Below are 25,457 nucleotides of genomic sequence, written 5' to 3'. Positions count from 1 at the left end.
TGTAAAGCTTATATATTTCTGTATATTGGTAAATGATCACCACAATAAGTCTAGTAATATCCATCATCATGTATCATTACAATTTTTTGATTATGAGGAGAATTTTTCTTACCAACTTTCAAGTATATAATACAGATTCATTGTAGTCACCATGCTGTACATTACATCTTCATGGAATTCACTTTAGAACTGCACGTTTGTACCTTTTGACTACCTCCACTTGTTTTGCCCACATCAATCCACCTCTGGAAACCACCGAACTGTTCTCTGCATCTCTGAACCCCCTTTTTTTGGTATTTGATTTAAGATTCCACATATAAATTAGATCATATGGTATTTCTTTCACTTAGCATAATGCCCTCAAGGTTCATCCATGTTGCTACACATGGCAGGATTTTCTTCTTTTTGTTGGCCGGACATACGTACATATCACCATTTATCCATCAGTGAAGACTTATGTTGTTTGGCTATTGTAAATAATGCTGCAATGAACATTTGGTTGCACAGTTTTTTCAAGTTGGTATTTTGTTTCCTTCAGATAAATACCCAGAAGTGAAATTGATGAACCATATGACAGTTTTATTTTTAATTTTTGGAGAGCCTCAATACTGTTCTCCATAGGGGCTGCATCAACTCACATTCCCCCCTCCCTGCCCCGCCCAACTGTGCACAAGGTTTGCCTTTTCTCTGAGTTTTCACCAACTCCTGTTTTTTCTTGTCTTTTGGATAAAAGCCATTCTAACAGATGTGAGATATTACCCCATTATAGTTTGATTTGCATTTTTCTGATGACATAACATTGTGCGCCTTTTCATCTACCTCTTGGCCCTCTTTATGTCTTCTTTGAAAAAAAAAATGTCTATTCAGGTCTTCTGCCCATTTTTAATCAGATTGTCTGTTGGTTTGCTTTTGCTATTGAGATGTATGAATTCTTTAAGTATTTTGGATATTAACCCTTGTCAGAAATGTAATTTGCAAATATTTTCCCCAACTCCATAAATTACGTTTTCATTTTGTGACCCTTTCCCTTTGTTGTGCAGAAGTTTTTTAGCTTTCTGTAGTTTCAATGCTTATTTTTTCTCTTGTTGCTTTTGGCATCAAACCCAAAATATCCTCATGATGATTGATGTTAGGACCTTTTCACCCTAATTTTACTTTAGGATTTTTAAAATAATTTTAAAAATTTATTTATTTTTGGCTGTGCTGGGTCTTTGTTGCTGCATGGGGTTTTCTCTAATTGCAGTGAGCAGGGGCTACTCTTCATTGCATTGCACAGGCTTCTTATTGCAGTGGCTTCTTTTGTTGAGGAGAACAGGCTGGAGGGCACTGAGCTTCAGTAGTTGTGGCATGTGGGCTTGACAGTTGGCTGTTCCCGGGCTCTAAAGCACAGGCTCAACAGTTGTGGTGAATGGGCTGAGTTGCTCCGTGGCATCTGGGATCTTCCTGGATCAAGGATCACACTTGAGTCTCCTGCATTGGTGGGTGGATTCTTTACCACAGCCACAAGGGAAGTCCCTCTTCTAGGATTTTTATGGCTTCAGGACTTATGATCAAGTCTTTAATCCATTTTGAGTTAATTTTTGTGAATGGTGTAAGAGTTTTTCAGTTTCATTCTTTTGCGTGTAACCATCCAGCTTTCACAACACCATTTTTGAAGAGACAGTCCTTTCCCAATGCTATAATCTCTACTTTTTTGTCATAAATTAATTGACCACATATATTTGGGTTTATTTCTGGGATCTCTATTCTGTTCCAGTGATTTTTGTGTCCATTTTTTATAGCAATACCATACTGTTTGATTAATACAGCTTTGTAATATAGTTTGAAATCAGGAAGCACGACCCTTCTGTCATTCTGTCTCAAGATTTCTTTGGCTAGTCACTTTTTTTTGTGGTTCCACACAAATTTCAGAATTCCTTGTTTCCATATTTGTGTAAATTTTCATTGAAATTTGGATAAGGATGGTAGCAATCTGTAGGTTGTTTTGTGTAGTGTGATCATTTTAACAATATTAGGTCTTCCAATCCATGAGTGCAGAATATCTTTCAATTTATTTGTACCTTCTTTAATATCTTTCACAATGTGTTAAAGTTTTCAATAGTGTCTGTTTTGACTCTTCCTTTCAGATTTGGATGTTCTTATTTTCTTTTGCTTGCTTGATGATTCTGACTAGAACTACCGAAACTATGTTGAATAAAAGTGATGAGAGTAGGCATTTTTGCCTTGTGTTTGATCTCAGAAGAAAAGCTTTCAGCTTTTTACAGTTGAGTAGGATGTTTGCTGAGGGTTTGTCATATGATATTTATTTTGTTGAGGTATAATCCCTTTATATCTACTTTGTAAAGACCTTTTGTATCATAAACAGCTGTTGAATTTTGTCAAATATTTGTTCTTCATGTGTTGAAAGGGTATGATTTTTGCCTTTATCTTATTTGGTGTATCACATTAATTTAATTTGTGAATATTGAACCATCCTTACATCCTTGTTGGTCTTGGTGTTGTTATTATTACATTAAGTTGTGCCTGATACTTTGTGATCCAATGGACTATAGCTAGCTAGGCTCCTCTGTCTTAGATTTCCCAGGCAAGAATACTGGAGTGGGTTGTCCAGTATTCTCTTCAGGTATTATTGAATTTGGTTTTCTAATATTTTGTTGAGGATTTTTGCATCTATATTTATTTGGGATATTAGCCAGTATTTTCTTTTCTTGTGGTGTCCTTGTCTGGTTTTGGTATCAGGATAATCTCGGCCTCATAAAATGGCTTTGTAAGTGTTCCTTTCATCCTTTTTGGAAGAGTTTAAGAGGGCTCCAGTGCCTTATACCATTACACTGGGAATTGGAATTTCAACAAAAATTGTTGGTGGGGTGACAAATAGGCAAACCATAGCACCTTACTTCCTTCAACATTTCTCTCTCTCTTATTCCCCACCTTCCACACACACCCCATTCAGGTGTACCTTGAATGATATGTTGGGCATTGCCTGAAATCTACAAATGAGATAATGAGATAGATTAAAGTAAATGAGATAGATATTTCAAAAGCAGAGATTTGTCCCTTTCCTTGCCTCTGTTTCTTCATCTCTTTGTCTTTTCATTCAAAGGCCAAAGTAGTGTTAAACTATTGGACTTTTATTTATGATATTTTTTCAACAATAAAGCACCATAAAATGGGTTGTGGTGAAGTCTCTAACCCTGAAAGTGAGCAATCACCTCACAGAGGCCCTGCCATCATTTTTTGAGAGGTTCTCTGCATGAAGAGGGTAGCAAGTTTGGTAGGATGATGAGGAAAGAATACACAAGTTCTCATATTTTATGACAAGAGCCATTTACACTTCCATTTTCTTGTGTTTTTTGAACTTACGTGTATTTCTTTCACTTACAATTCTTTTGTGTCTTTTTTTGGGTTAATTTTGCTTCCTCTAAATACAAATCTTTCTTAGAAAATTTATTTGAGTCTACTGCACACATTTCTGCCTTACTAGGTAGCTATTTGGTTTTTTTTTTTCCCCCTGACTTTTACTATATATTCCCTTTTTAAAGAGTTTTCTCTCTTTATAGCAATCTTTGCTTGACCAATGTCATACTGAATAACACATAACAGTAGCTTAGAATTTATTTAATAATTGTCTATTGAAAATTGCATAAGTGGGGCTTCCCGGGTGGTCCAGCAGTTAAAAATCCACCTGTCAATGCAGAGGACATGAATCTGATCTCCCATCCAGGAAGTAGTAAAGAACCTGCCTGCCAGTGCAGAAGATATAAGAGATGCAGGTTTGATCCCTGGGTCTGGAAGATTCCCTGGAGGAGGGCATGGGAACTCACTCCACTATTCATGCCTGGAGAATCCCATGAACAGGTGAGCCTGGCAGGCTACAGTCCATTGGGTCACAAGAGTTGGACACAACTGAAGAAACAGCACACACATGCACACACCCCAGGAAGATTTCATATGCCATGGAAGAACTAAGCCTGTGCACCACAACTAGAGAAAGCCCACGTGCAGCGCCAAGACCCAGTACAGCCAAAAATAAATTTAAGAAAAGCTTTTAAAAAATCACATAAGTGGAAATTTGAATATAAATTAATTCTGTGCTTATGTACTAATTATTTCTTATATGCACCATTATCAGAAAACATCACTATTAATTTATATTTGCTTTACTATTTTGCTGATTAAAGTTAAAGTTAAAAAAAAAAAGAATTTTTTGTAAGAAATTCTATTTCACTGAATTTTATTCGTCTACATATTCATTCAATAAATATTTATCAAGCCCCATCATGGTATTTAGAAAAGCTTCTCCATGCATTCTTGTTGAACGGTGAATGTGCAATCACCATCCTAATAGCAGAAACATGGGGTAAATAAGATATGCAAGGTCCTTGCTCTAGTGGAACTTTCATTCAGGGGTATATATGTGTGTGTATTTGTCGTGGAATGTGGACATGATAAACAAGTAAATACTTAAAGGTATTTCAGATAAGATATCTTCCATCGTTGTTTATATTTTTTCTCTAGAATGTTTAAAATTTCATTTATTTATAGGAACTCTCTACAAATTAACACCACTTACTGCTTTTCTTAAATACTTCTGAAAGTACCCCATTTTTTGCATATGTCTTTAGGGTTGTGTATGTGGTGTGGTTATATGATCAAATATACTATGTTTTACTTTTATGAATTCTGCCTTTAATGCAGTGTTTCAGATGCCATTCTTCATCTCAAAATAGCTTTTAATCAGATTATTTTCTTTGAGGATATAGGAGTTTTTTTTGTTTTTTTTTACAAAAAATTCTTTTTTTTTTTTTTAACTTTACAATATTGTATTGGTTTTGCCATATATCGAAATGAATCCGCCACAGGTATACATGTGTTCCCCATCCTGAACCCTCTTCCCCCCTCCCTCCCCATACCATCCCTCTGGGTCGTCCCAGTGCACCAGCCCCAAGCATCATATTATTTTCTTCAAATAATTTTATAATTTGAGTAAAGAATATCTATAACCTTAAGTTCAGTTCAGTCGCTCAGTCATGTCCGACTCTTTGCGACCCCATGAATTGCAGCATGCCAGGCCTCCCTGTCCATCACCAACTCCCAGAGTTCACTCAGACTCACGTCCATCAAGTCAGTGATGCCATCCAGCCATCTCATCCTCTGTTGTCCCCTTCTCCTCCTGCCCCCAATCCCTCCCAGCATCAGAGTCTTTTCCAATGAGTCAACTCTTCACATGAGGTGGCCAAAGTACTGGCGTTTCAGCTTGAGCATCATTCCTTCCAAAGAAATCCCAGGGCTGATCTCCTTCAGAATGGACTGGTTAGATCTCCTTGCAGTCCAAGGGATTCTCAAGAGTCTTCTCCAACACCACAGTTCAAAAGCATCAGTTCTTCGGTGCTCAGCCTTCTTCACATTCCAACTCTCACATCCATACATGACCACAGGAAAAACCACAACCTTGACTAGACAGACCTTTTTTGGCAAAGTAATGTCTCTGCTTTTGAATGTGCTGTCTAGGTTGGTCATAACTTTCCTTCCAAGGAGTAAGCGTCTTTTAATTTCATGGCTGCAGTCACCATCTGCAGTGATTTTGGAGCCCAGAAAAATAAAGTCTGACACTGTTTCCACTGTTTCCCCATCTATTTCCCATGAAGTGATGGGACCAGATGCCATGATCTTCGTTTTCTGAATGTTGAGATTTAAGCCAACTTTTTCACCCTCCTCTTTCACTGTAATCAAGAGGCTCTTTAGTTCCTCTTCACTTTCTGCCATAAGGGTGGTGTCATCTGCGTATCTGAAGTGACTGATATTTCTCCTGGCAATCTTGATTCCAGCTTGTTTTTCTTCCAGTCCAACATTTCTCATGATGTACTCTGCATATAAGTTAAATAAGCAGAGTGACAATATACAGCCTTGACATACTCCTTTTCCTCTTTGGAAACAGTCTGTTGTTCCACGTCCAGTTCTAACTGTTTCTTCCTGACCTGAATACAGATTTCTCAAGAGGCAGGTCAGGTGGTCTGGTACTCCCATCTCTTGAAGAATTTTCCAGTTTATTGTGATCCACACAATCGAAGGCTTTGGCATAGTCAATAAAGCAGAAATAGATGTTTTTCTGGAACTCTCTTGCTTTTTCCATGATCCAGAGGATGTTGGCAATTTGATCTCTGGTTCCTCTGCCTTTTCTAAAACCAGCTTGTACATCAGGAAGTTCACGATTCACGTATTGCTAAAGCCTGGTTTGGAGAATTTTGAGCATTACTTTACTAGCATGTGAGATGAATCTATAACCTTACTGAATCTGAATTTATTTTACTGTGTGTGATGTTGTAATATCATCAACATATACAAATTACATTTTAGATACCTGATAATTTAGTTCCTCACCAAATAAATATACATTATTTCATGATTTCATGGATATGACACCAAAAGAACAGGCAAAAATAGACAATTTGCAACATATATAAGGAAATCCTAAAACTCAAGTGCAAAACAACAACAAGAAAAAAAGCATAATAACCCAATTAAAAAATTAACCAGAGACTTGAATGGACATTTCTCCAAAGAAGATATAGAAATAGCCAATAGGTATAGGAAAATATGCTCAACATTATTAGTCATCAGGGAAATGTAAATCACAACCATAAGAGATATCATTTTACACCTCTCAAAATGGCTGTGATTAAAAAAAAAAGAAGAAGTTTTGGCAAGGTTGTGGAGAAATTGAATATCTTCTGAGTATTTATCCACATTAGATATGTAAATTTAATCTCAATAAAACTATGACCAAAAAATTTATATGATTTATGGTGACATTTCTTCATTCTTGGTATTGTTAACTTCATTTTCTCTTTGTTCTCGTTAGTATTGCTCAGTGATTATCAGTTTTCAAGGAGCCATGTTTGAAAGGTTTTCCTCTGTTTTCTCTATCATGCTTACCTTGGGCTTCCCTGGTGGCTCAGCAGTAAAGAATCCACTTGCAATGCAGGAGTCTGCCTGCAATGCAGGAGACCACCTGCAACACAGGAGATGCAGGTTCAATCTCTGGGTTAAGAAGATCCCGTGAAGAAGGAAATGGCAACCCTCTCCAATATTCTTTCCTAAAATCCCATGGACAGAGGAGCCTGGTGGGCCACAGTCCATGGAGTCGCAAGAGTAGGACTTGACTTAGGGGCTAAACCACCATCACTACCACCATCCTTACCTTCTTTTTTAAAATTAATTTTTGTTCTTTTCTTTGTTAATCCCAACTTCTGTATCCTTTAGGCTTTATTTTCTCTTCTCCTAGTTTCTTAAATAGAAGCTTACATGTTTTTTCATTTTCAGCCTTTCTTCTTTTCTAAATCTAAGGTATAAATTTCCCTTAAGCACTACTTTAGTTACATTAGAAGAATTTAGTTATATCATATCTTTGCAATCACTATTTCACAATATTTTCTAAGGTTTAAATTTATTCCCAGACCCATGTACTGTTTTGGAAGGGTGTTGCTTAATTTCTCCAAATAAGGATGGCTAACTGTATTTTCTTATTAATTCTTAATTTAATTACACTGTGGTCAGAGTAAATACTCTGTATAAATTCAATTATCTGAAGGTTTTTGTCCTATCATATGGTCATTTTTGATAAATGTTCCTAGTGCATTTACAATAATCTGAATTTTTTCATTATTGGGTGCATTGGTCTTTATATGTTATTTAGCTAAATGTGTTGATTGTGGTGTTTTACATCTACTATAGTCTTCCTTCTTTTTTGTATGCCTGGCCTGCATGGTATTGAAAAAGATTTGTTAAAGTTCCCCCAGGTTGATTGTTATTTTATCTATTTCTTCTTTTCATTCTGTCAAGTATTATTCTGTATTTCAAAGCTATGTTTCGATATCTTCCCTGGATTCTGATATCTGTAATATCTTTATTAAGGGCGTACCACTGTATGATCATGAAAATATTCCTCTTTAACTAAATTAGCACATATTCTCTTAAAATCTCCTTTCTGTGACCTTGCTATAGCTACTGCAGCTTTCTTATAGTTAGTATTCACATGTGTCCAGGCTTGCTAAGTCGTTTCAGTCATGTCCAACTCTTTGCTAAGGACTGTAGCCAGCCAGGCTCCTCTGTCCATGGGATTCTCCAGGCAAGAATACCGGAGTGGGTTGCCATGCCCTCCTCCAGGAGATCTTCCTGACCTAGGGATTGACCATGTCTCATATGTCTCCTACATTGGCAGTCAGGTTCTTTACCACTAGCACCACCTGGGAAGCCTAGTATTCACATAATATATATGTTTTCCTCCATCATTTTACTTTTGACCTTTCTTCGCTCTCATATACAATGTGACTATCTTGCAGGTAGCATTTACACAAATTTTGTTGGTTTATCAGTTAGTGCTGCTGCTGCTAAGTCGCTTCAGTCGTGTCCGACTCTGTGTGACCCCATAGACAGCGGCCCACTAGGCTCCCCCGTCCCTGGGATTCTCCAGGCAAGAACACTGGAGTGGGTCGCCATTTCCCAGTTAGTAGAGGGGCTTTAATTTGAAGTATCTAATCCATTGTAATTAGATTGCAAATCCAATTACTGATATTGTTGGGTTAGTATCTACCATTTCCTTTTTTTAAATTAAATTTATTTATTTTAATTAGAGGCTAATTACTTTACAATATTGTTTTTGGTTTTGCCATACATCAACATGAATCCACCACGGGTGTACACGTGTTCCCAATCCTGAACCCCACTCCCACCTCCCTCCCCATACCATCCCTCTGGGTCATCCCAATACAGTATTCCATTTCCTTTTAATTGACCCATGTGCTTCATGTTCCTTTTTCTCTCCTTTTTTTCTTTCTTTGGTATTAAAAAAATTTATTCCAGATTTTCCTTTGATTTTTTGCAGCTTTACTAGATGTGGAGGTTTTCATAGACTTCTATCCATTTAAAAAATTCTTAATTATTATATCTTCAAATATTACTTCTGCAGCACTGTCTCTGTTTCTCTTCTCCTCCTATTCCCCCGCTTTTTCCTTCTCGTCCTTCCCTTTTTCCTCCTCATCTCTCACTCTAGGACTCCTCTAAGACACTAATTCTGTGTTCAGTTCTGTCTAAAATTCTTTTAAACCTATTCATTCAGTTCTTAATTCTAGATATTTCATTTTCAGTTGGCAACTGTTCCTTTGATTTTCTTATAGTTACAATTATTTGTTAACATTTTTCACCTACTGATTCTTTCCTTTCCTCTTTTCCCCTTAAACACATTGTTCATAGTTAAAATCCTTATCTGCTAAGTCCAGCATATCTAGCATGTGTGTCTCTACCTTCTCTTACCTTCCTTTTTTCAATTTTTAAATTTGTCATGTCATCCATCTGTTTACATACCATGCAATTTTTAACTGAATGAGAAAAATGATGCATAAGAAAATAAGATATCCCAGATACATTTTCTAACACCTGAAAGGATTCATATTCTGTTTTGTTAAGCAAGTGGGAGAAGGGGTTCAGACCACCCAGATGTCTAAATACTAGCTAGGGTTGAGCTGTAACAAGTTTGGGTTGCAGTATTTGTAGCACTCAGTCTACCTCTGATTTCTCTGCCCCTGTGTTATGGGCTTTTAGAGTTTATAATTGAAAACCTGAATGTTTTGGTAGCTCAGCAGTCAGGGGGATGAAGGAATATCCACTCTGTTTGCAAGGTGTTTGATACAGTTCTTTGGCCTCCTGCCATTGACAGCGTGTTTACTGGGCAGATATTTGAGGAGAAAATCTGCTATATGAGAGAGGCTCTCAAATCTCCAGTTTTGTCACTGCAGCACCAGGTAACCCCCAAGTCATGCAGGCTTCTCTGTCACATTTGATCCATTAACCCCGGCAACAAATTGGGAAATTCCCATAAAAGAGAAGCTTCAGATCCTTGGTTAACAATGAAATGATCTCCATTCTTTAGAATTTTAGCATGTCTAGTTCATATTGTGTCCACAAATGTCTAATATCTTCATTTTTTATCTAACATTTTATAGCATTTAAAGTTGTATCCAGCAGACCACTGGCCTGCTGTGAACCCCTCCATTGGAACCCTTCTTCATGAAAGTATAAAATTCTAAATTTTATTCTCTACTTCATCATTCACTTAAAATGCAACACTGAATAGACATCATTTAACCTTTCTTTACATTGCTTTTTATGTATTAAAGAAGAACAACGCAGTGAGTCTGTCAGTATCGTTTGTTCAAATGCTTTCAGAGCAAGAATTTAACCTATTTCTGCTCCATGGTAAAGTTATAAATGCATAATATTTTCCCCCTGGAGAACAAATAACCCCTAACTTTGAATAATAGCGATTCCTGACACAAAGTGCAAGAAAAGATAATATTTACTTGAGAGAAAGCAGCATTCCAAGATTCCCAGTGGAATCTGGTCAATGTCAATCAATATCACCTGAGACATTTCTCATGCAAGGTTACCCAATCCACTCAAAGAGATCACATTTTCTTAAAACAAAGTATCCAGATCTGGAGTCTGAAGCTTAGAGCCATCAGTGAAATATTCTGGGGCAAACCAAGACATCTCAAGGTCCATTTGTTTTTCAATTCTGCGTGACTGTACCAAGGAGAATGATTCTAACGATAGAGGATTCATGGCTGCTACCTAGGGCTTCTGATGAGGCCGGGTCCTGACTCCATTTCCTTTAATCTAATCCCTTTAGCTTTCAGGTCAAGGGCACCAATGTGTGTGTGATTTATAAGGAATCCATTAAGCAGCCAGCCCATACCTGTGACTCTGAACTCATTCAATTGCTTCTGGTAGAGATTAACATTTCTTTTAAGTCTTTCTCAGATGCTGTGCAGAACTCTACAAATCAGAGGTTAACACTTCTGTCTCACCCTACTCAGTAGTGTAATATTTCCTGTTTTTGCCCATTTTCAATGTTATTATTCTCTTATCACTGCTGTAAGAAACCAGACTCAGGTGCTGCCCCAGTGCAATGACTCCCTGTCAGAACCAGGGGACTCTGAAGCCTCAGAGGAGAGCGCCCCCTACTGCTCAGGTGAAGGTCCCACAGGACAGAAGACCTTTATCCCCCTTGTCAATGCCCCATTGTCCTATTTCTCTCTCCTCAGACAGCAGACAGCTCCGCCTGGTGGACGGAGGAGGTCCCTGCGCCGGGAGAGTGGAGATCCTTGACCAGGGCTCCTGGGGCACCATCTGTGATGACGGCTGGGACTTGGACGATGCCCGCGTGGTGTGCAGGCAGCTGGGCTGTGGAGAAGCCCTCAATGCCATGGGGTCTGCTCACTTTGGGGCAGGATCAGGGCCCATCTGGCTGGACACATTGGGCTGCAGAGGAAAGGAATCCCACGTGTGGAAGTGCCCTTCCTGGGGCTGGGGATTGCACAACTGCAGTCATGACAACGATGCAGGAGTCGTCTGCTCAGGTATGGTCAGTGTATTGCCCTGTGATGGCAGAATGAAAAGTGCCATGGAAGCTGGTGTCTGATCACTGGGGCAATAGGATATAGATGGGCTAGAGAGGACTGGACAGACCCATCCTCCGTGAATGCACAAAGCTTCTGTGGGTGATGTGCTTCATTTACTTTCCTGCTGTAAGTCTCTGCTATTTCTTCTCCAGTGATCTTACTGACATAGTAGATTAAACTATTCCAATGAAAACTGATCTTCATAATGAAGATGAAGATCAATCACATGAGACAGGAATTGATGGATTTGTGCCAAATTGCAAGTCTCTTTTGAAATTTTAGATGTAAATATTCATAGGCCTTTGCAGGTAAGACCAGAGAACTTTGGATGAAGTGCTCTGAGTGATAGGTTCTCCTTTGATTGTTACTATCAGAGATTCTCTGCCCATTTTTTCTTTTGAGACATCTGTATAGGCCAAAACTTTGGAAGAACACTTAGCCATACACTGACAAGTCAAAAGTGGAAGTAATAAAATTTCTGTGTTTTATGGTAAGAAATTATATAGTTTATACCTGATGACTTCAATGATTTAAGAGAATTGAATTTGGGGGTTTGTTTGATATGAATAGGAGTAATGGGACAGATGTAATTTTTGAAGAAGGTAGAAGAGAGTTATGGCAGCTGGGAGGGAGAGGGACTGTAATAGGAACTGAAAAAGGCACATGTGGGGTGTTCTGAGCAGCACTGATGGTCCAGGAGTGGTGTGGAGGATGCTGTGTGTGCCTAAGAAAGCAGGATGTCTGTACAGCAAGAGACCAGAGAAGGATATATTTTTATTATATTTAATATCCTTATCAACTGACATCAGCCTTCTATTCCACAAACTTTCTCGCAGTTTTCACACACATAATCTCCCACACAAATTTTAAAATCAAATAGAAAACAAAAAAAGTCTTAATTTGTCTCAGAAGAGTCTATCCTTATGTGTATAAGACTTTTTTGATTATTCAGTGTATATTTGAGCATTTAACATATATCAGGGTACATAAAACAGCATATAACAAATATTTCTTTCATGTTCTGCCTAATCTATAATCTTGGGGGTTAATATAGCAACTAAAAAGTGTTGACTGAAAATGCTTTAATTAGAATGTGTTGCCTATGAGCAAACTCCCAACCAGACCAGACTAGAAGTTCTAACCTGTGTCTCTCTGGGGAGATGAGAGTGATAAATAATAAAAGGCAAGCAGACCATCTTCTCTCTCACCATTGTATAAGTAGTCAAGCTGATCCTTCAAGTCTTTAATTTCTTTTAGGTCTTTTCTGTTCTTTCCTGTTTTTCTGTAGTAGATTTTCATTTTGTTAGAATATTCTTTCTGAACCTTCAAAGTTCACATATTTATATAATCAGAATCCTTTACCAGAAAGAATTTCACCATATACATAAATTATCATGAGCATACTTTGAAACCAGACAAGTGTGTTAAATAAAGTGTTTTATGTCGTGGGTTTCTTTTTTATTTGGATTACCTTCCTCTACCCAAAATATGGTCCCTGAAGTTCAAACCATGATCATGAGTTTTTTCTTTGGTCTCTCTCTCAGTTTCATACCCCATCCACTCCCCATTTAACCTACCACACACCCTACCTCACTCCACTCCTACAGAAGTTCTTCCCGTTCAGAATTTCCTTTGCACCCATTTGTGGTTCTTAAGATTGTTTTCTCTTGTCTGCAGTGGGAGAAATGGGAAAGGTGGCAGGGTGAAGTGGTTGATGGGAGGAGCACAGGGGATAAAATGTGTCAAAAACTTGTTGGACAAATATTTCCCCCAAATATTCTATCTTTCATCCATATTGAGGCTTTTGCAATTTGAAAATTTCTAAATTATGTATGGCTAATTTGCTCTCTGGGCTTCCCTCATAGCTCAGTTGGCAAAGAATCCACCTCCAGTGCAGGAGACCCCAGTTAGACCCCTGGATTGGGAAGATCCACTGGAGAAGGGATAGGCTATCCATTCCGGTATTCTTGGGCTTCCCTTGTAGCTCAGTTGGTAAAGAATCTGCCTGCAATGTGGGAGACCTGGGTTCGATCCCTGGGTTGGGAAGATCCCCTGGAAAAGGGAAAGGCTACCCACTCCAGTATTCTGGCCTGGAGAATTCCATGGACTGTATAGTCCATGGGATCTCAGAGAGTCAGACATGACTGAGTGACTTTCACTTCACTTCACTATTTGCCTTCTGCTCTCTTCCTCTCTTTCTTTATAGCATGGTAGCTATTTCTCAAGAACCCAAATAGGAAAGGAAAAAATAGCATATAGACAGGATTAAAATACTTTAACTCATCTTCACTCTTTAGCATTTCCTAAAGTTCACATGTCTGCTGCTGCTACTGCTGCTAAGTCGCTTTAGTCGTGTCCGACCCTGTGCGACCCCATAGACGGCAGCCCACCAGGCTCCCCCGTCCCTGGGATTCTCCAGGCAAGAACACTGGAGTGGGTTGCCATTTCCTTCTCCAATGCATGAAAGTGAAAAGTGAAAGTGAAGTCGCTCAGTCATGTCCGACTCTTAGCGATCTCATGGACTGCAGCCTACCAGGTTCCTCCGCCCATGGGATTTTCCAGGCAAGAGTACTGGAGTGGGTTGCCATTGCCTTCTCCATCACATGTCTAGTATGAAGTAATTAAAAACCTCAGCTGTTTTACATGCTCCCACTGAGAACTCACTCTCTCCCAGGTTCTTTGATAAATTCTAAGCTTTCAAGAAAGATGGCTATGACCAGCCCCTTCTCCTATGACTCTGAGCTTTCTTCCTATCCAAACTGATTTCTGGACAACTTTCCAAAATCAGGTCACCTAAGAAATTCTTGGAATTTTTCACTGTGAAAAATTTTAAGAAACATGTGTGAAATCTTGTTATAATGTCTAGCTTTCCTCCTGTTAAGCCAGAAGTCTGTCTACTGTCATTGAGCACTCACAGATCCAGCCTGCGTGATTTTCCTTATCTTCAGAGACTTAAGTGTTGTTTCCTGAGAGAAAACTGGCCAGTATTCTGGCCCCAGAAATCTCAGGATGGCCCTCTAACCTTGTGTGGCACTTAGTCCTCTAACCTCTTGAGGCCCATGGATCTACTTCACTCTGGGTTAGTACAGCTCTGAACCTGAGCCTGGTGCCCACTACAGAGCAGTATCCTTGGGCTCTGTAGTTTCCAGGCCTCTTGATGAGAAATTCACATCCCTAATTAACCTCAAAATCCATGTTTTTGGAAATCAGCCATTTCAAACTGACCCTGAAAATCCTTCAGGGTTTCTTTTCAGAAACTTGGTCTTGAAAATACTTGCTCATGAAATTCTGAAAATAACTGTCCAATTCTCTTTCCAGGCACCACTCCTGGAAAAGAAAAATTTTCACGTTATTGCCTGTGACATTGTTTCCAATTGCCAAACCAGGTCTATGGGCACTCATAGACCTGGATTTCTTGTTGTTGTTTTCTTAGGATTTGTGCGTCTGGTTGGAGACGATGGACCCTGCTCAGGACGAGTAGAAGTACGTCCTGGAGAAGACTGGACCCCAGTGTCTGATGGAAACTTCACACTCCCCACTGCCCAGGTCATCTGTGCAGAGCTGGGGTGCGGCGAGGCTGTGTCTGTTCTGGGACACGAGCTCTTCAGAGAGTCTGATGGCCAGGTCTGGGCTGAAGAGTTCAGGTGTGAGGGGAAGGAACGTAAGCTCTGGTGGTGCCCCAGAGTGCCTTGTCCAGGGGGCACTTGTCACCACAGTGGAGCTGCTCAGGTTGTTTGTTCAGGTGAGATGCAGGTCAGGACTAACCTCCCTGCACACTCTGTTCAGGTGAGAAAGTCATGTGATTTTGCTGAAACTCTGTCTTCTTCTACCAGCATACTCAGAAGTCCGACTCATGACAAATGGCTCCTCTCAATGTGAGGGGCAGGTGGAGATGAAGATTTCTGGACGATGGAGAGCACTCTGTGCCTCCCACTGGAGTCTGGCCAATGCCAATGTTGTCTGTCGTCAGCTCGGCTGTGGAATCGCCATCTCCACCCCCAGAGGACCACACTTGGTGGAGAGAGGTGATCAGATCTCAACAGTCCGATTTCACTGCTTGGGTGCAGAGTCCTTCCTGTGGAGTTGCCCTGTGACTGCCTTGGGTGGTCCTGACTGTTCCCATGGCAACACGGCCTCTGTGACCTGCTCAGGTAAGAGACAGGGAAGGGCTATTGGTACTTAGGATGCTCCTGGAGTGAAATGTCCCCAAGAGCAGAGAGTGAGGGAAAACTGGCTTTGGAAGATGTTTCATGATGAAATATGGTGCTCCTCATTGTTCACTCATTTTTCAGGTTAGGGCAAGAAGTGTGAAGGGGAATAATATATTTTAAAGCAACATTGTTATTGACATATGATCATAGAAGACAGTGTATAAGCAATACGTGTAGACTTCAGTCATGTACCCAGAGCAGCAAAGAGAACATTCCCAGCCCCAAGAGTCACTGTTGCCTCCAATAACTGGCCTCCCTCCTCTCCAGGGAAAACTGCTTATCTAACTTCTACTATCATAGAGTGTTTTATCAGTTTTTGAACTTTATATAAAATGATGCAGTGTGTTTTCTTTTGTGTGTGACTTCTTCGACTCAACATTATGTTTAGGATTCACTCATGATGTTGTTTATAGCAGTACTTTATTCATTTTTATTACAGTAGAATATTGCTTTCATTGATAACATGGCCATTGATCCATTCAACTGATGTTAGAGATTTGAGTTGTTTCCTGCTCTTGACTATTATAAATATGCTGCTAGAATGTAGCATGACAATGACTTGGGGCACAAATATATGTTACTTATTTTGTGTGTTTAACACTTGGTCTTTTCTTTTTCTAAATGGTACAGGATCCTTTGATAAAGCAAGTTTTTAATTTGAAGGAAATATTAATACAATTGCCAACTTTTCCCTGTATATTTAATACTTCTTATATCCCTTTAAAAAGAACTTTCCCTTCTCCAAGATCATGAAAATATTCTCTTAGAGTATCTTACAAAAGTTTCTTTTTCTCTTGCATGTAATTGCACCTTCCTTCTGGGATTGATATCTGTGTAAGATAAGTCATGTTTCACATGGACATCCAATTCACTCAGAATCTTTTTCTGGAGAGACTTTTCCCCCCCCTGCAGTGCTACCTTTATCTTAAGCAGAAGAGCACATATGTCTGAGTCCTTTTAAAGACTCTGTATTCTGTTCCACTGTATCATTTGTCTATCTTTGCACAAATACTGCATTTTCTTAATTACTATAACTTTATAATAAGTCTAGATAATTTTAATTTACAGGGGTTACTTTATATTAACTCCTTTAACTTTGTTCCTTTTCTTACCAACTGTGTTGGTCATTCTTGGTATTTTGTATTTTGTGTAAATTTTGGAATCTGCTTGTTATTTTTCACACTCCCTAAAAAATTAGCATAAGAGTATTTTGATTAAGATTAGATTTAATCTACATAGAAATTTGGGAATGACTGACTTTGACAATTTTGGATCTCTCAATTCATTGACATAATTTTTATTGTTGTTTAGTCACAAAGTTGCATCCAAGTGTTTTGTGACCCATGGACTGCAGTCTGCCAGGCTCCATTGTCCATGGGATTTCCCAGGCAAGAATACTGGAGTGGGTTGCCATGCCCTCCTCCAGGTCTTCTTCATGACCCAGATATTGAACCCACTTCTGCACTGGCAGGCAGATTCTTTACTACTGAGCCATCTGGGAAGCCATTGACATAATATATCCCTCCATTTAGCTAGGTCTTGAATTTCTCTCAGAAGTTTTGTCCACCTTCTTCTACATTTTTCCTAAGCATTTTATTTATTTTTTATGTTATTAGTATTTCTTTTATGGACGATGTCCTAGGAATGAATTATCTCTGACTTGTTTTCACCTTTTAACATTTTTTTTTTAAATTTTGATGTAATACGAGACACTGAAAAGTTAGAAGAATAATATAAACATTTCCAGATGACCTTTAACTGGAATCCCTCAATGCTAGTTTTTGGTTCATTCTGTCTCATTTCTCTCTGAACATATAAAATCTTTCTGGATTAGGTTGCTGTCATGATGTCCCTTTACCACTAAAATACTATGAGGAATTTCCTTAGTAACCACAGGTTCAGTCCAGTTCTCAGCTGATTGCAGCCCCAGATGATACCTAAGTGCAAGCACTGAAAGACCCCAAAACAGAACTGTTGAGTCTTTCCCAAATTGCTGACTCAGGAAGTCTTAAGCAAAATGAAGTATATATTTTTTCCTCCAGTGGCTAAATTTTGGGGGGAAATTTGTTACACAGCAGTATAACCAGGACACTTACCATGTGACCTGCAGTTAGGTTGGTGCAAAAGTCATTGCTGTTTTGCATTATTGAAATTTGCCATTTGATCTTGGAATGCATTCTTAAATAAATTTGGTTATGTTACACATCATTTAATGTGTATTTCTTGCTTTTTTTTTTTTGCTAATGGTTTATTACTTGCTGCTTATTTCATATGTATTTTAGACTATAGACATGATGTTAGACACAGAGCAATTTCAAGTGATTTTCTTATTCGAGTTCAAAATGGGTCGTAAAGCAGCAGAGACAACTTGCAACATCAACAATGCATTTGGTCCAGGAACTGCTAATGAACATATAGTTCAGTGGTTGTTCAAGAAGATTTGCAGGGCTTCCCTGGTGGCTCTATGGTAAAGAATCCACCTGCCAATGCGGGAGACATGGGTTCAATCCCTAGTCCAGGAAGACGCCACATGCTGCAGAGCAGCTAAGCCTGTGCACCACAACTATTGAGCCTGTCCTCTAGAGCCTGGGAACCACAACTGCTGAAGCCCAGAAGCCCTAGAGCTTGTTCTCCGTAACATGAGAAGCACCACAGTGAGAAGCCTGCGCACTGTAACAAAGACTAGTTCCCACTCGCCACAACTAGAGAAAAGCCTGAGCAGCAGCAAAGACCCTGCAAAGCCAAAAATAAATAAATAATAAAGAATTTTATTTAAATGAAGTTTTGCAAAGGAGATGAGAACCTTGAAGATGAGGTGTGCAATGGCCTGCCATTGGAAGTTGACAACAACCAATTAGAGCAATCATCAAAGCTGATCCTCTTACAATTACATGAGAAGTTGCCTAAGAACTGAATGTTGACCCTTCTACAGTCGTTTGGCATTTGAAGCAAATGCCGAAAGGTGAAAACACTTGATAAGTGGGTGCCTCATGAGCTGACCACAAATCAAAAAACTTGTCATTTTGAAGCATCATCTCTTATTTTACAGAACAACGATGAACCATTTCTCAATTGAATTGTGACCTATGACGAAAAGTGGATTTTATATGACAATTGGAGATGACCAGCTCAGTGGTGGGACTGAGAAGAAGCTGCAAAGCACTTCCCAAGGCCAAACTTGCTGCCAGTCTGATCCACTACAGCTTTCTGAATCCCAGCGAAACCATTACATCTGGGAAGTATGCTCAACAAATCACTGAGATGCACTAAAAACTGCAACACGTGCAGTCGGCATTGGTCAACAGAAAGGTACCAATTCTTCTCCGTGGCAACGCCTGGCCACACATCACACAACCAACGCTTCAGAAGTTTAACGAGTTGGGCTACGAAGTTTTGCCTCACCTGCCATATTCACCTGACCTCTCATCAACTGAATACCACTTCTTCAAGCATCTCGACAACTTTTTGCAGAGAAAATGCTTCCACAACCAACAGGAGGCAGAAAATGCTTTCCAAGAGTTCCTCAAATCCCAAAGCACAGCTTTACACTACAGGAAAAAACAAACTAATTTCTCATTGGCAAAAATGTGTTGATTGTAATGGTTCCTATTTTAATTAATAAAGATATGTCTGAGCCTAATTATAATGATTTAAAATTCGTGGTCTGAAACCGCAGTGATGTTTGCACCAACCTAATAGAATATTTGTCCTCTGATCTTCTGTTTTAATAACTGCCTTATGCTGATCTAATGTGCTTATACATTCATTCTTTAGTTCTTAAATTCAAATATTAAGCTTTTTAGCTCTAGAACTTTTTGTTGTTGTTGTTAAAATTTCTCTGCCAAGAAACACATTTTGTCAATTCATCTTAAGAGCACTTTAATCAGGGCTATTTAAATTCTCTGTCAGGTAACTCTAATAGCTGAATATTTGGGGAAATTTTGGGGAATGTCTTCTTTTTCCTTTTGGTTTTCCATTTGATCTCTTTTGTATGAGTTTTTTTTTTTTTCCTTCTTTTGGTGACAGACGTGGAAGATGAAAACTTTTAGAAATCTTTCAGAAAAGATTTTGCTTTGTTTCTTCTATTTAGATATAGATTAATGCATGCTGCTGCTGATGCTGCTAAGTCGCTGTAGTGGTGTCTGACTCTGTGCGACCCCATAGATGGCAGCCCACCGGACTCCCCCATCCCTGGGATTCTCCAGGCAACAACACTGGAGTGGGTTGCCATTTCCTTCTCCAATGCATAAAAGTGAAAAGTGAAAGTGAAGTTGCTCAGTCGTGTCTGACTCTTAGCAACCCCATGGATTGCAGCCCACCAGGCTCCTCCATTCATGGGATTTTCCAGGCAAGAGTACTGGAGTGGGGTGCCATTGCTTTCTCCAGATTTAGGTATAGAACACACTATTTAACTCGTTCTCAGTGTAAAGCTTGGCTTAAACAAAAATTGTGGCACTGTCAGAAGCAGACCTCTCCATGGAGAAACTGAACTCTATAATAACTTCACTGCTGTTACAGCTTTCATCTCAAACTCCATCACTAGGTTGTTATTTAGTTTAATTCAGTTTCCTGTTCTTCAACCCAACCAGACCCCTGATCGTTGCTGTTTCTGCAGGAAACCAGACCCAGGTGCTGCCCCAGTGCAACGACTCTGTGTCTGAACCAGCAGGCTCTGCGGCCTCAGAGGAGAGCGCCCCCTACTGCTCAGGTGAGGGTCCCACAGGAGAGAAGATGCTACTCAACCCCTGAGGTCACCACCCCATTGTCCCATTTCTCTTTTCTCAGAGAGAAGACAGCTCCGTCTGGTGGACGGAGGAGGTCTCTGCGCTGGGAGAGTGGAGATCCTTGACCAGGGTTCCTGGGGCACCATCTGTGATGACGGCTGGGACCTGGACGATGCCCGTGTGGTGTGCAGGCAGTTGAGCTGTGGAGAAGCCCTCAATGCCACGAGGTCAGCTCACTTTGGGGAAGGGCCAGGGCCCATCTGGCTGGACGACCTGAACTGCACAGGAAATGAGTCCCACGTGTGGAGGTGCCCTTCCCGGGGCTGGGGGCGGCACGACTGCAGACACAAGGAGGACGCGGGGGTCATCTGCTCAGGTCTGCGCTGCACACTGTCCACAGGCTGGGGGAGGGGGTGGGGCCCTGGAGGACAGGGATCTGAGCCCTGATGGAGAGATGCTGAAAGGACCAGAGAAGGAGGCTTCCTCCTATGTAGCCTGTCTTTCCAGCAGACGTGAAGACCGGGTGCTTTCACTTCCTCCTGCAGCAGCTGAGATTCTGGTCCTTTATTCTCAGTAGTGTTTCCTGACAGAGCTGTTTCTTACAGTTAACACTTGAAAGCAGGGCTCACTCTGCAGTTATCTGTGGGAGTAACACCTGGAAATCCTAGGTTTCCCAGGTTGTGCTAGTGGTAAAGAAGCTGCCTGCCATTGCAGGAGATGTAAAAGATGCAGGTTCAATCCCTGGGTTAGGAAGATCCCCTGGAGAAGGGCATGGCAACCCATTCCAGCATTCTTGCCTGAGAATCCCATGGACAGAGGAGCCTGGCATAGTGCAAACTCAGATTTTTTCTTTACAGTTCTGTTTGCTAGGAGTCTAACTAGGGTCTCTGTGGGCCAACATCCAAGTGTCCACAAGGCTGCATTCTTCCTGGAGTCTCTGGGGAGGACTCCTTTCCCAGCCTTTTGTGGTTTCTGTGTGGCCTCATTTCTTGGCTCAGGGCCCTCTTTATTCTTCTTCAGACAACAGTGCCTCTTCCAACTGTTCTCTCTCACTCACATTTCCCTCTGACTGGGGCTGAGAAAGATGATACATTTCTTAGTGTAGTGAGTTTAAAGATGTGTAAGGCTGGGCTCACATGGTTAATCCACAATATTTGAGCTTTATGTCTCTATCCCAAGGTCCTTATTAATCACATCTGTAAGATCCCTTTTGAAATGTAACTGTCACAGGTTTGGGGATTAGACTGTGGACATCTCTGGGGGTCCATTATTCTGTCAACCACCTCACTCTCCACATCACATTCTTTCACATGTTCTTTTAGAAGTTTTGTCAGGAATCAGGATTCAGCTCCCATCACTGCAGCTGCCCAGTTTGGTCTTCCTCTCTGTTTATTTCTACATTGCTGTGGTAGAAATAGATGTACAGACATTAATGGACAAAGTCAGGTGAAAGGGAGGTAAAAGTCAGTCTTGTCACCCAGTGGGCATCTCCTCCACTGGGTCGGGGTGAATGATCACTATTTCTGGGGTAGAGTAAAACCCAGAGCACTGAGTGGGGTGCTCACTGTGTCCTGTCTCCTCTCTTTCGATCTTAGAGTTCCTGGCCCTCAGGATGGTGAGCGAGGACCAGGAGTGTGCTGGGTGGCTGGAAGTTTTCTACAACGGGACCTGGGGTAGTGTCTGCCGCAGCCCCATGGATGATGTCACCGTGTCCATCATCTGCAGTCAGCTTGGCTGTGGGGACAGTGGAAGTCTCAACACCTCTGTTGGTCTCAGGGAAGGTTCTAGACCCCACTGGGTAGATGGAATCCAGTGCCAGAGAACTGACCCCTCTCTCTGGCAGTGTCCTTCTGACCCTTGGAATTACAACTCATGCTTTCCAAAGGAGGAAGCCTACATCTCGTGTGCAGGTGACTTACTCTCTGTTTCTGTGTCACTGCGAACCATGTAGGACGTCATTAGTATGATTTCATATTTTCAAATCTAACTGATGGGTTTTGGTTGAGTCTACAAAATGTAGGTGTATATTTGTATTTGTCTCTGTGTCTGTTTGTTTGCTGTTGTTATGGTAAACAACTAATTAGATACAGTAATTTCAGCTGCTGATAACATGCACTGACCCTCTCAGCCAAGTAGATGATGAAGCTTCTGTGGTCTCTTGTCATTTGACTGTGACAAAAATCCTTAGTTACTCATGTTTGGGGACAAGACCTCCCACAGCTGTCCCTGAACTATAGCTTCCCATTGTTGCCTCTGCAGGAAGAAGACCCAAGAGCTGTCCAACTGCTGCCCCCTGCACAGGTACGTCAGCCTGCCCCCTCCCCTGTGGCTCCCAGGGGCTCCTTCATCCCACCAGGGCAGTCACAAGAGGGGCTGCTGCCTTTTCAGACAGAGAGAAGCTGAGACTCAGGGGAGGAGACACCGAGTGCTCAGGGCGGGTGGAGGTCTGGCACAGCGGCTCCTGGGGCACTGTGTGCGATGACTCCTGGAGCCTGGAAGAGGCCAAGGTGGTGTGTCAGCAGCTGGGCTGTGGCCAGGCCCTGGAAGCCTTGCAGGCTGCGACATTCGGCCCTGGAAATGGGAGCATCTGGCTGGACGAGGTGCAGTGCAGGGGCCAGGAGTCCTCCCTGTGGGACTGTGCTGCAGAGCCCTGGGGGCAGAGTGACTGCAAGCACAAGGAGGATGCTGGTGTGAGGTGCTCTGGTGAGTGAGGGGCTTGGGGTCTGCCCTGGGTGAGCTGGGGCAGCACAGGGGCAGTGGGCTGGGCCGGGAGTGGTGGGGAGTTTGTGTTCAGACATCCCGGGTGCTGGGGCTCTGATCTAGGACAGGGGAGCCAGGAAGACCAGACACTGATGTCGTGGAGACTGAGGGGTGATTTCAGGCTCAAGAGGGAAAAAACGGCTGCTATGCATTCTGGCCAATTCCCTTTACCCAAAGTCCTCTTTTTCTCTTTAGGTGCAAGAACATCTTTGCCCCCGACTACAGCAGGTACTGTGATCCATCTGCAGTCAGGGGAGAATACTGAGATTCTGGGGCCTGTTCTGTGGGGTCTCTGACAGCTCAGGAGAGGAAAGAGTCTGAAGAGCCTCTGGCTGTTGAGGAAGAGCCAGGGAGTTATGTTTGGGAACTCCCCTACCCTGGTTTCCGGGGTCAAAAGGTTCTCATGCCCAGGGTCCAAGTGGGTCTGGTTCCCATGGTGCAGATTCTAAGGATCTCCCACCTGCCCCTGAGTGTCTCCTCATCAGTGAGGTGTGGGTCCCAGGACTGTTTGATGCTCTGTCTCCTGAAGCCCAAGGAGAGGGGATGAGCTGGGTCCTCAGAGGCTGTTTTGGCAGGGCATCTCCCTGACAATCCCTGGCTCTGCCTTGGGGCAACACTGGCTGGAGTGAGGTTGGCTTGTCTGAGGAGGAGACCTGGAGAATCACTGTTACTGTACTTGTATCTGAGACTGGGGCGCCATTGTTCAGAGCTCCTGGAAATTATGGCACAGAGGGTTTCTCTGCCCAGGACCTTCTCCAACCCTCTTTCCTGTTCTGCTTAGGGACCAGACCAACCTCAAATCCTCTCTCTGGCATCTTCTCCCTGCCTTGGGTCTTCTGCTTCATCCTGGGAGCCCTTCTCTTCCTGGTCCTCATCATCCTGGTGACTCAGCTGCTCAGACGGAGAGCAGAGCGCAGAGGTGGGCTGCAGGGGGAACTGGGGACCAGGGAGAGTGTGTGGAGGCAGAAGATGGGGCAGGTGTGAGGAGGGGAACCTGGGGCAGGTCTCTGTTCTGAGTCTGCAGAACTTCATGTGTTCTGTGCTGAGCTCTAAGTGGCTGAGTAGACAGAGGCTTTTAGGACTGGTATATTGAACTCTCATAAGTCATAGCCTCTCCTGTGAGATGAGACAGAAATTGGGGCTGAGCTGTATTTAGGGCCAGATGAGGGGAGAAGGTGCCAACAGGTGCACTGGGTGGGAAGCTATCCTGAGGTCCTGACAAGCCCTGTGTGAACACTGGGGAGATAAAGGGTGTGTCTGCTGGATTGGGGTATCTGGGATGGCATCTCTGACCTACTGAGGGATCTCTCAGCCTGCTGGACCGGGGTGTCTGGGGCAGCATATCTGACCTGCTGGGGCATCTCTCAGCCCTTTCCAGCTATGAAGATGCTCTTGCTGAAGCCGTGTATGAAGAGCTCGATTACCTTGTGACACAGAAGGGGGGTCTTCTGGGCAGCCCAGGTGGGTGTCTCTGCCTGCCCTCCTGGGACCTCTGGTTGTCAACTCTCATTGGCTGTGTTCATCTTCTCAGCATCCGCAGCCCCCAGGCATGCCCCAGACTCACAGAGGCAGCTCCTCCAAAGTGGTAGGATGGCCTCTCAGAGCCCTGTGAGCCCCCAGCCTCCATCTACACTGCATGAGCCAGGCCTGTTCCCTCTCCAACCTTAACACTGGTCCCTTGTGTGTGGGGAGGGTCATTCTGTGCATTGTGTGATGTTCGTCTCCACATGAGGCTTCCCGTCAGATTTCTCACTGACTAAACTGCCGTATTACACCAGGATGGTGAGGACAACAGTGACTACAGATCCAGTCCAGGAAATAGAGGTGGACCTGCCTTGGCTGGGCTCTGGGGAGGGTCTAACATTCTGTCTATAGTCTAAAATACATATGAAATAAGCCAGCAAGTAAAAACATTAGCCAAAAAAAAAAAAAGCAAGAAATCACATTAAATGATGTGTTAACATAACCAAATTATTTAAGAATGCATTCCAGAATCAAATGGCAAATTTCAATAATGCAAAACAGCAATGACTTTGCGACACCTAACTTGCAGGTCACCAATCTCTCTCTTTTTTTTTGTCTAACATTCTGTCTATAGTCTAAAATACATATGAAATAAGCAGCAAGTAATAAACCATTAGCAAAAAAAAAAAAAGCAAGAAATACACATTAAATGATGTGTTAACATAACCAAATTATTTAAGAATGCATTCCAGAATCAAATGGCAAATTTCAATAATGCAAAACAGCAATGACTTTGCACCACCTAATCTGACAGGTCACCAATCTCTCTCTTTTTTTTT

General features: G+C 41.8%; 1 protein-coding gene across 1 annotated transcript in view; it reads left to right on the top strand.

Annotated features, from left to right (window-relative positions):
* Positions 1-25,457, top strand: part of WC1.3 (WC1.3 molecule) — a 67,281-nt gene that overhangs the window by 32,651 nt on the left and 9,173 nt on the right. The window contains 11 exon segments of the mRNA NM_001190424.1: positions 11,103-11,417; positions 14,893-15,201; positions 15,293-15,610; positions 20,286-20,378; positions 20,456-20,770; positions 21,990-22,304; positions 22,654-22,695; positions 22,783-23,097; positions 23,350-23,382; positions 23,936-24,073; positions 24,523-24,615. Of these exon segments, the coding sequence (NP_001177353.1) occupies positions 11,103-11,417; positions 14,893-15,201; positions 15,293-15,610; positions 20,286-20,378; positions 20,456-20,770; positions 21,990-22,304; positions 22,654-22,695; positions 22,783-23,097; positions 23,350-23,382; positions 23,936-24,073; positions 24,523-24,615 (2,286 nt within the window).

Source organism: Bos taurus, chromosome 5 (genome assembly GCF_002263795.3).
Source record: "Bos taurus isolate L1 Dominette 01449 registration number 42190680 breed Hereford chromosome 5, ARS-UCD2.0, whole genome shotgun sequence".
Taxonomy (NCBI): Eukaryota; Metazoa; Chordata; class Mammalia; order Artiodactyla; family Bovidae; genus Bos; species Bos taurus.
This window is presented reverse-complemented; position numbering and strand designations above follow the sequence as displayed.